Source organism: Octodon degus, unplaced genomic scaffold (assembly GCF_000260255.1).
Source record: "Octodon degus isolate 3935 unplaced genomic scaffold, OctDeg1.0 scaffold00053, whole genome shotgun sequence".
Taxonomy (NCBI): Eukaryota; Metazoa; Chordata; class Mammalia; order Rodentia; family Octodontidae; genus Octodon; species Octodon degus.
In genome coordinates this window covers 2,757,283-2,769,389 of record NW_004524629.1, presented here as the reverse complement: position 1 = coordinate 2,769,389, position 12,107 = coordinate 2,757,283, and the positions used below count along the sequence as shown (strand labels likewise).

The following is a 12,107-nucleotide window of genomic DNA, read 5'->3' as shown; positions in this document are numbered from 1 at the left end:
CACCTGTGGAAATAATCCAAGCCTCCTGGCTTTTAAACTTTCTAAACCATAACTGAAACAGAGCCAAGCTATATCATCTATGTCCACAAATATTAACTGAACACCCACTTTATATCTATTGTTGTGCTACATAATGTGGTGTGACTAAAAAGCTTTAAAAATCATGGTTGCTGGCCAAAAAATAGGGAGGCTGCAAAGATGAGATAAAGCTTGAAGAGAAGTTTGAAATACAGCTAAAACATGCCACTGCTTAGATATCTACTTCCTTAGCCTGTAGTATACATTTAATAAGGTAATAAATGTCAGGGAAGTCTTCTAGATTTTAACTTTAGCATGCTCACCCCATAAGATGCTGCATTATGAAGAGGAATTAAACCGCCTTTGTCCTGGGCATTAACATCTGCTCCGTGCTCTAGAAGGTATTCAGCTACTTCCAGGTTATTGTAGCCTGCTATTAAAGTACAAAAGGAGAACTTGTCAGCTTAAGAGACAAAAATTTACATATATAGACCAGAAAAATGTTGCAACTTTAATTTCATTTGTTCAATAACTAATACTATTATGATACAATTGAAAGCTGTTACAGTAAGAAATTATACTAAATTACATCAATCAAAAAGTTCCTTTTATGCTCAGAATTTTGTTTATCTTCTGGTTGGCCATACTAAGTACTCAGACAGGAAAATAAGGCTTGGCAGCACTGGTGATGCTTACCTGCCAGGTGCAGAGGAGTGGAGTTTCTGCCCTGGGTGTCTCTGCAGTTGATATTCTCTGGGGTGCAAAGCTTCTGCACTCTTGCCAGGCAGCCCTTCTTCGCAGCATCCAACAGGGCAGCGTCCCCTCTCAGTAGGTCCTGAATGTCTGTGTCCCCTTCCTTGACCAAATCTAGAGGTGTGTTTCCATCCCTGTTCTTCTTGGTTGGATCTGCTCCATGCTATAAGGGAGTTAAACAAGAGAGGTTTGCATTTTCTGTAGTACCTTTACGTAGGCAGGTAGTACGCACACATTTACTCATTCAGTCACAGAGGAAAGATACACATTCTCTGTGCACTTTGAAAAAGGGAAACCCACCCTGCTTTACTTTACAAACTTTTTATTTAATATATTGGGTCAGTTTTCTTAACTACTAAATGAAAAGGATCAGAGCTGATGATTATAAATAGGGAAGGTGTTGAAAATCTTTTATTCAGTTTTTTTTTTTTTTTTTTTTGGCGGAACTGGGGATTGAACTCAGGCCCTGGTACTTGCCAGGCAAGCACTTAGTCTACTGAGCTATCTCCCCGGCCCTGAAAATCTTTTATTCTTTACTGTAATTTACCTTGTCTCAGTCTCCAAGTTGTTAGGGCAAACCTCTTTTCCTTTTACAAATGTCCTAGATATTAGTTCTAGCAAGACTTCATTTACATAAAGATACTTAGTAGGTATCATGAGAAAGATTAGAGAAGTATAAAACACATAGCTAAGAAAAGGATTAAATCTAAATGTCATCAGTTTAAAAAGCCTGGTAATTAAATTTTATTTTTCATTTAGTCTTACCATTCATCTGTCATAAAGTTACTTAAAATGTAAAATTATCTGTATTTAAAAACTTTAATCACCTATTCCTATAAAGGAAATGTCAATTTTATTTATTTATTTATTTGTTTAGTATTACAGGCTTGATACAGAGCACTTTGGCCCACTGAGGACATAAGTAATAACCTAATCTAGACAATGAAGCTACATGACCTGGAATATTCTGTTTACTAATCTGTGATAATAAAAATTATCAAACATAGTAGTTTCCTTAAGATTTATAAAAGTGGTAGGAGATTTATTCATATCTTACAGGACCATTTTTCTCTAGTTAGAAATGTATGCACATTTTTGCATCATGTGACTTTTAAAACTCACAAATTATGATTTGATCATGGAATTATTAGTCTCTCCTAGTTTGCATACATCTCTAAAAATTATTTGAATAATTTTGCTTACAGATTAACTTATATTTTAATAAAAATCTGTATCAAATAAGTTCTTAAAAACTTAAATGTTTAATAATGACCGTTAACAATAAAATGATGGTAAGAAAACATAACATTTGTACACCATGTTTTTTTATACCATATGTTTCTGATATTAACAGTATAAACTGTGTATCAGATATACAATACAAAGTAAAATCGACTCTTTCCAAAACCTACTTGGATGAAATGACCGTAACCAAATTCATTTAGAAAGCCACTTGGGGCACTTCTGAGAGCTATGTAAGGATCATAACAACAAACATTTCTCTGAAGAAAAAAAACCAAAAACAACCCCTCCCTCCAAAAAAAAACAGAAAATAGAAGCAGTTGCTATAGTACTATTCCTAATAGAGAAAACCACTCTAATTTCAAGTAATAATAACAAAAAAACCCCATATAACGACATACTTTTAAAAGAAGCTTGCAGATTTCATATTTTCCTTTAGCTGCTGCTTCGTGTAGAGGGGTAAACTTCCATAAGTCTGCCACGTTAACAGAAGCTCCGTGCCTCACTAAAAGCTCAGCTACCTCATAGTGTCCATAGGAACAGGCATTATGAAGGGGCACCAGGCCGCTAAACAGAAGAAAATTATTTTCAAGTTGCAAAACAAATCTTTGTGTTAAAATGATTCTTAAAATACTCTTCAATGGCACTGACTACAGTGAACACCCACTCAGCAAGAGTAATTTCCTTTAGTCCCTTTAGATAGTCATTCATTTATTAAAAAAAAAAAAAATTACAATTTTCAAAGGTTCACCTCAATGTAAACACTTTTCTTTCTGTTCATGGGGATGTGTGTGTGTGTGTGTGTGTGTGTGTGTGTATACACATACACATATATACACATATATGTATATATGTGTGTATATTAGCCATCATTATTCTTAAAATACATATAGAAATATATTTATAAAACAAAGTTTTATCACAATAGAGTACTTTCAATTCAAATTTTTACTCAGGTACTCTGAAGATCTATACTACAAGTAATTTTAGGAATAAGTAGCTAACAATATGGTTTTATCATCTCAGATTTTTCTTCCCATTTGGGTTTTACTAATAAAAATTCTATGCTTAGTTTTTTTTTTTTTGGAACCAGAAATCAAACTCAGGACCTTTCACTTGCTAGGCAGGCGCTGTGACACTGAGCTATATCTTGGCCCCTACACTTACTAATAAACAACAGAATTCTATTTAGTTGGGCAGGTCTTATTTATTTATTTATTAATTTTTTGCTTATTTTAAAATTCATAATGACTCATAGTAGTGTGTGTATAAAAATTTAAATAATGACATGCCAAGAAGTGAAAACTCACAATGCAAGTGATTTTCACTATAGGAAATAATGACACAAATTATAAATTCTCAGGTAAGAAACTCTAGTTGCCTCGATTTATTAAGAAACTATTCTGAGATGACTTCCTGTCCTAATTTAAAAGCATGTGACACTCTAAAAGGACAAAAAGATGTCCTATAAAAAGGGTACATAAAGTCAGGTTCTGTGGCAGAGGTTTATACTCTTGGCAATCTGAAAAGTTGAAGCAGAGGATCACAAGTTCAAGCCCAGTCTGAGCAATTTAGTGAGACTGTCTCAAAAAGCATGAGGGGAAGGAGCTGTGGAACCTAAAAGGATGACAAGAAAGCCAGAAAGGAGACTGTTATTTGATACGAGGAAGGGAAGCAGGGGGAGAAAAAGGGAGTGCGGAAGAGGGGACATGGATATAATCAAGACAAATTATACACACTGACTCCCCAAGAAACCAAGTGAACCAAGAGGGAATGAGTAAGGTGTTGGGGGGGGGGGATCAAAGTGTGTTATGTTCGTGTACAAATCTGCTGAAATGAAACCCATTAATCTGTATAACTAAAATATGCCAATAAAAAAGTGAGAAAAGTGGGTGAGGACACAGCTCAGTTCAGCCCTGGGTTTAATCTCCAGTACCACCACTGTCCCTCAAAAAGGAGGAAGGCTAAGTTGTACTTTAGACATGGCAAAACCAAGATAGCATTAAATGCCTTCATTTAAAGATGGGTGCCTTCTTAGAGAATGTTTTCTGATGAAAATACACTAGGTGCTAAAAGAAGCATCAGAAACAAATTCTGGCTGCTCTGTAATACACCACAGCATTTCAAAAGAGCCACTGATACTGTTATTGAATATTTATATCTGATATATCCCTTAAAGAAATACACGATGGTTAACTGAAGCCTAAATTGTGTAGTTCAATTCTATAGCCCCTTGGTATATAATTGCACAGAAAGGTGGTGGCTTATTTTGAGATGATATGAAATTAACTCAGAATACAGAAACTTATATCAGTGATAATTTCCTTATATTTCTCAGGAGCTTCAACAGCTACTTTAAGCTTTATGAGGATAAAGTAAAATAATTTATCAAATTAATATAAAGACAAGATAATTGAATAAAAATAAAGTTATACATCTATTAAAACTGATGATTGTGGAATGGATGGCTTCTCTTTTTGACATTTTAATAGCAAAATATAAAATAAAGTGATATAGGAAATTACAAACTACATGAAAACACATAATGTAATAAAATTCTATATTTGTATAGAATTAAAAGTATTAAAGGGTGAGATGAACTATGAAGTACCAATATGGGAACACATCAAGGTAAAGTGCAGAGACTATATAACCACATTGCCACTTATGTTAAAAACCACCACCACTACAGCACATAAATACTGGAATATACATTTGAAACAGCTGGAGATTTACATACAAAATATTCATATAGGGTTAGCGCAGTTGTCTAAAGCGCCTTTGTTAGCAAAATCAGTCAGGGGCAAGGGATTGCGATTTGATCCCCAGCACCATATGCTGCACCAGACCTGCCCTCAAGGCAGCCTAAGCCAGCACAAAAAAAAAAAAAAAAAAATCATTCTCAAATTAAAAAAAGAAAGGTCATATTGTATCTCTAGATGGTGGGCTCAGAATTTTCACTTTCTAAACTGTACCTTTCTGCAATGTATAAATGTATGATTTGAACAAAATGCTACACACTATTCTTTTAATGGGAAAAAAAACCTGACTTCACAATTACTTTAAAAACTTCAAAGTACATAAAGAGGCAGATTCTCAACCCTAACGCTGCACACTTACCCTTTGTCTTTGGCATGGACGTCGGCACCATGGTGCAGAAGGTACTCCACAACAGAAACACGATTGTAGCCTGCCGCGAAGTGCAAGGGTGTGGAGTGCCGGCCCTCCAGATCTCTGCAATTCACATTTTGGGGGCTGCAAAGTTGCTTTTATAGGGTAGACACAGAGATACATACAGAAAAAACATTAATGTTCATTCATAGGCTTTGCTCTACAATACTGTAACACCTTGAATATGTTGTAATTATCTAGTGAATATTTACTTTCAAAGAAAAGGTGATACAAATGATGCTTAAAAATCAGCATGACACTTGGCTTTACAATGATGGCAAATATTCTTACTAGTGTGGTGTAAATGAATCTTTGTCATCCTTTTCTTGGCCCATATCATACTCAAACAGAAAAACTCAGAATAAAGCGGGCATTTCCAAGCCAATGAAACCCCCCCCTTTTTTTTTTTTTTTTTTTGCATCTTTGGAAGTCTCTGCTGCATGAGACTGCTTATCATAGCATATCTGCTTGTTAAAATGCTGTCAGTCAATACTTTACTCAAATAAGAGTAACTCCAGTTGTCTATAGAACTAGAGTTCTGTCTCCTCTAATGTGGATTAAACAAGTAAAGGACTTTGGAGAGATTACTTTTTTTTTTTTTTTTTAATGTATTTTGGTACAGGGTCTCACTAAGTAGTACAGGGTCCCACTACGCAGCTCAGACTTGTAGTGATCCTCCTGTTCTCAGCTTCTCCAGTGCTGGGATTACAGGTGTGCACCACCATGCCTGGACTCTGGAAAGATTACCTTTATGCTTGGGCCACTCACCTGGGGCTTTACTCTGAAGTAAAAAATCCTTACAACAATGCTTTGGGAAGATATTTAATCCCACAAATTAAAAATTGCTTTAATCACACTCTAGCTTTAACTTTTATTGTCATCTCATTCTGAGATGTCCTCCAAATTTCCTATCTTCCTCTATCTTTAAATGTTTCTGTTTCTGCAGAATATAAATTATAAGCTCAATTATGTTTGTCTATAAAGCAGTTGGAAGCACAAAGAAGGAGAGGCTGCATCACTGGTGGTGATAGGTAAACTATCATAACACTGGATCACTCTTTTCAGAGAGGGGATTATATCTATCTGTGAAGTTAATCAGTATCTTCATTTTACAGAAAAACAAACCCAGGCTCAGACAGCTTAAGTGACTTATCCTACTCAATAATCATAAGGGGTAGCTTAAAGATTCAAACTGTTTTACTGATTTTTAATCTCTTGATCTTTTAGCAAAAACATCACATATCATATATCCTTACTCACTTTCTTAATTATTCAACTTCAAGGAAGTGAAAAGAACAAAGGTAGTAAGACAAAAAGTCAAAGTAGAGAAAACAGTAGCATTTCCTAGGCTACTAAGTATGATTGGAGAGGATTTCTAGGTTATTTGCAAATCTTGCTGTCACTCTTACCACTGCAATGTGCTATTATTATATAAAAACTAAGAACGTAAAAGATCTTTTTTCTGATATATTGAATAGGAGTGCTATGGTTTCAATATTTGTTTCCTTCCAAAATTCAGGTTGAAATTTAATTTCTAATGCAACAGTATCAAGAGGTGTGGCCATTAGGAAGCAATTAAATTATGAGGGTTTCTCTCTTATGACTAGGATTAAGGGCCTTGTAAGAGGCACACACAGTATTCTCCTCTCTTTGTCCTGCCATGTGACACAGCACCTGTTCCCTCCAAGGAATACAGTAACAAGGTGCCATCTTGGAAGCTGAATGAATGGTTCCCACGAGACATTGAAACTGCCAGAGCCTGAACCCTTAGACCAGTTTCCATTTACAAGTTACTCAGATGCTTCTATTTACAAGTTACCCAGTCTATGGTATTTTGCTATAGCAGCACAAATGCATTAAGACATGGAACATTCACACTGGTAAGATAAAAATGACAGCTTTAATGTAATTTTCACATGACAGGAGAAAATCTGACCAGCAAGGGAGACCTCATGAATTCATCAAAACTAGATGAAAAAGCACCAGTCTCTAAAATCTAATCTGCCATTACTACCTGGCCAAGTGAAGTAACTTATCATTTCTATACACAGGTAAGACAACAGAAAAATACAATTATGTGACTAAGAATAAATATATAATCTAAAAAGAAAGAATACAAAAATTGGCAGTAAGGTTCTTCTGTGACATGTTATATAACCGAAGCTGCTCCCTGTGTTGCCTTTTGCCCTGGTTCTTACATTATAAATGATTATTATTTTTACAGAAAATATTAGAAAACTGGGATATGGAAGGGAATGAAACAACCAACTTTGGGAGGTTATAAAAGTAAAATCCCATTCTGTTTACTAAATATTTGCATTTTAATCTTTGTAAGTTCTTTATTTCTCGTTTCATTTCTTTTTGAATGCCAAGAAAATTTTATATTCTTCCTATTTTTCACAATTTCAAACTCTTTATTCTGCAATAGTTTTTTTTTTCCTAGTATTTCTATCCTTTCTACAGTTCTTGGGAAAGACATTTATCAGGTCTGATTCTGATTTAATCTGTGTCACTGACATACACATTCCACTAAATTTTACAAATCATTTGATTTACTAAAAATAAATTTGGCCTTCATTGTGAATGTACTGTTTAGTAAACTTAAAGGCTATACTATATATTTGTGTAAAAGTTATACATTTAAAAATGCTGATTATAATGAGTACATGTAGCAATTCTAGTGCTGAGATCATCGTATCATACAATGAAAATGAATCCTAATTGCTTAAGGAGTTTCTGTTATTAGGATACATTTCGAATGATAGAAAGCAGGGGCCAGAGAGATGGCTCAGTAGAATAAGCGCTTCCCTAGCAAGTGCAAGGGTCTGAGTTCAATCCCCGGTTCCACCAAAAAACAAACAAACAAACAAAAAATAAAATAAAAAGCAAATACAGTTTTAGATCTAAAAAAACTTAAAATTTTTTTCCCAGGGAACACTATAACTAAAATTTACTTTTTAAACAATAACTTAAGAAACTACTGAGGTGGACAAGACCCTGCAAGTGCCTACATACTGAAACTAAAATGAAATTTCTAGGCAACAAAAATTAGCGCTTATTTTCATCTTTAACCAGTACGTCATCAAGAATGTTAACATTACTTTGCTTAAAATAATGAAAACAGAGTTTGCTTCAGAAGAGGTGATATGCTAGTTTGCAAAAAAGAAGTATTTCACAATTAGCCTTTCTTTAAAAATAATAATAACAAAAGATCAGCCCTTAAATGAAAATAAAAACTATTATCCCTTCTGCTAATTTTATCCCTAAATGAATAATTAATGATAGCAGCTTCAGTTTTAAAAATTCATTAGAGTTTTATTTTGAAAAAAATTAGATCTACAGCCACTGTTTCTCTACTACAAATAAAGAATGATGTTTTCTCCACAAGTACATTTATATGGAAAAGGAAATTTATCATTTGCATATAAATAATTCCCAATGGTTGAGGGATCATAAGAATGCTTTCTTAAAAGAAGTACGAGAATATTTGGGAAAAGATCAAGAAACATCATTTATGTTATCCTACTAATACCTGGCCTTGAACGAATTCACATATTTTATTACTATGCCTTAAAAAATGCTTTAATTAATTTAAGTGAGAACAGAAAAAACACTTTCACATTAACTGAAGATAAATGACTAAAAAGCAAGCATGTATATGTACACGTGTTCCTGTGAGTATTTATATAGCTATATATTTTTTCTAATGGATTAGCTGCTATACTGGGAAACCCTAATAGTGAAGTTTTCTCCTATCTATAGATATACTCTGTCCATTTTTTAAGTTTTTAATTTTGTTTTTATCGTTTGGCTATACGCAGTTTTGTTTATCAGTTTAAAAATGAAAGAACAGCAAAGCTCAACAGCACCAACCCAAGTATCAAGTCACTGACTTACCTTCACAGTTTCCAAGTCACCAGCTTTCGATGCTTCTAAAAGTCGGTAGTCAACATCAGAAGTACGGATAGGTGTGCTCTCTGCGTAACAGAAAGGAAACGTTACCCTTGACAATGTTACACTGGAGAATTACAGAGCAGCCAAGGAGGGATGATTATTTGGTGAGTAGAAACAGATTAATGTGTTGCAAACTTCTGACGTAATGAAAGTACTCTGCCCAACTTTTTACAGGTAAGAACTAAGTTCTTTCTTAATCCATACATCATCCAAAGCCAAACTGAAATAAATTTTAATATATACAAATCCTTCTGTAGCTCCACAATGCTATCCCACAGATTTTCTGGTTATAACTTTTACAGAAGGTAGTGAGGAAAACCTAAGACCAGGAGATCAACAACATTTATGATACATGGGTGTCACAAAGCTTTGCCAACAGATTTATTATGTAAACTCACGGAAGTTACCCGAGTTTTACTACTGAATGATAAGTTTTTCTTTTTAGCTTGTGTCCTCAATATAAAGCAGAAATATCACTCCTGAAATCAGAAAGATCTTAGAATGTATAATTAGTGAATAAAATAGGCCTACTGTAGACACTTGATTCACATTTATTGAGTGGCTTCAAGGGAATGTATTTAATATACCTATGTAACTGGAAGGCATGATACCAATGCTAAACAGAAAGGCTGACAATACAGGTATTTTGATTAATCTAATATATAAACAAACCAGAAACTCATTTCACTATGTGTAACTTTGGATGAATCATGATGTAAGTTTCATTTTTGCACTTAAAAATTGAGAGTTTCCCTCAAAAAGGTGACAAACTAGTTTGTAGAAGTAAAAAGTAGACTTAGACTGCATTATCTTATGATCAGAGATAACTTTTGAGGCTACTGTCCAAGTGGGAAGATCAAGTGATGCTATGAAAGTGTTTTAGATTTCAGAAGAAATATGTTAACCCTAAAGTATTTGTTCAGGAGAGTGACTTTTACAGAGCAAGTTATGAGAACTTTTAATGAAAGATAAACAATTTGATTACAAGATTACTTAGCAGATGAAGATTTAATATAGTATCTCATATAATAAAAGTTTTTTTTTTTTTTTTTTTTTTGGCGGAACCGGGGATTGAACTCAGATCCTTGCGTTTGCCGGTCAAGCACTTATCCTACTGAGCCATCTCCCCAGCCCCTAAAGTATTTCTCAGAAAGAGAATCTGTTAGTTTCTGGAATTGATGAGGAAAGAAACTCATTTTTTTTTTTTTTAATTTTAGGGAAGCATCTACAGGGTGTTCAGGATCTCACTACTAGATGGGACTCATACTGATCTGCCTGTGTACAGCCTCCCAAGAGCTGAGATTACAGGCACATGCCACCACGCTCAGTCTCAATTACCCTCTCAGGGCACCCCAGGGGCAGGGCTGGCACGGCAAACCCGGAGATCAAACACCCAGCCCCTGCATCTGCTTGCAGACGCTTTAATTCTCTGAGCTATTTGGCCGGCCCTTCATTTTCTATTCCTTTCTATATGGAAAATATTCAGAAAATATCTACTGAACTGATTTTCATGCCATTTTATTTGGGATCAATGTGTACATCAAACCCTAGCTCTTTCTCCGTCTGCCTCTATTATATCCTCTCCTATGTCGTCTGTCCTCCTCCTAACTGTGCACGCAAACACTGCACTTATGGGTGTCTTTGCATGTGCACTGTTTTCAAAACAGTGATTCTGGTAGTTAACAAAACTCATTGAACAGTCTTTGGGTATCTATAGGTAATATTTTTGTTTTTCATTCAAACAAAGGGTGCTTGTTTATGTATGTAGAGTTACAACTTAAGGCTATTTTTGAGATTTTAGCATTGAACGATTAAATTAATATGGTTGAGTTTTAAAATACTACAGACAATTTGAAATTGAGACATTACTATCATGAAGATGGATTAAATAAAAGGTGTAAATATTCCAATCAAGAAAATGTTTCATGCATATGTAAGATGCTTATAAGAACTATGAAGAAGAAAGGAAAGGAAAGGAAAGATACTGATTAACGTGTTCCAGCCAGCTTGAACCCCTGGTAGTACATTCCTGAATACCCCTGAATATCAGATGCCTTATACCACTGCTGGTACAAATGGATCTAATCACTTTTATCAGCCTTTTCATTAACAGAATTAATAAAAAGTTGCCTGGTGGGACAGTTGTGTATCTATCATCAGAAATTCAAACCCCCTAGCAGTGAAATATATATTCCAAGAACTTTGTACAAAGTTATATACAAGTAAAAGAATAGAAAGATAAAAGTTAAAAAGGGAACACAGGGATCAGAAGAGTAGCTGATATCCAAAGTACTGCATTAGTAAAATCTTTTGCAAGTAAAGTGCCTTTTGAAGAATATGAAATTAAAGACATTACCTACAGTCACAGATTGGAGATGGGCTTCTAATTTTTTTCTCTGATCCTAGTCTGGCTCAACAGACAATATTTCAAGGGTTGGGATGCAGTCTGTTATTTTTAAATAATCTTTAGTCGACTGCTTCTTTAGGATTAGACCACTGAATTGGCACTAGAGTTTAGTAGTTTCTTTCAATGTGTCACTGTAGGTGAAATCCCAATGTTTAATGTAGCAATTATAAGTCCCTAAATCCTTATCTGTGGAAAGAATTAGATGAAAGTAATTGTTATCCCACATGAACATATATAATCAGAAAAATTCAGCTCAAAATCTAACCTAAAGAACTATCTGTGGACTGGTGAGATAGCTCAGTGGATCAAGCCCCTGCTTATTAAGCACAGGGACTAAGGATCGATCCCCAGCACCACTTGCTGCACTGGCCACTGAGAACAGGTATGCTGAGCCTCCTACTGAGTCTGGGCATTGTGGAGCAGGCGTAATCTCAGCACTAGGGAGGCTGAAAACAGGAGGATCACTATGAGTCCCAGATGTATAATGAGGTCCTGTACCAAACACATTAAAAAAAAAAATTAAAAGTTAAAAACTTTTTTTTTTCTTTTTTAAAAGAACTAT

At 34.7% G+C, this 12,107-nt stretch overlaps 1 protein-coding gene across 1 annotated transcript in view; it reads right to left on the bottom strand.

The window, feature by feature from the left end:
- Positions 1-12,107, bottom strand: part of Tnks (tankyrase) — a 184,483-nt gene that overhangs the window by 23,378 nt on the left and 148,998 nt on the right. Inside the window, exons 13-17 of the mRNA XM_004633286.2 lie at positions 9,082-9,161; positions 5,134-5,279; positions 2,415-2,580; positions 715-934; positions 342-451 (exon numbers count right to left, since the gene is read on the bottom strand). Coding sequence (XP_004633343.1) covers positions 342-451; positions 715-934; positions 2,415-2,580; positions 5,134-5,279; positions 9,082-9,161 — 722 coding nt within the window. The remainder of the gene's footprint in view (positions 1-341; positions 452-714; positions 935-2,414; positions 2,581-5,133; positions 5,280-9,081; positions 9,162-12,107) is intronic.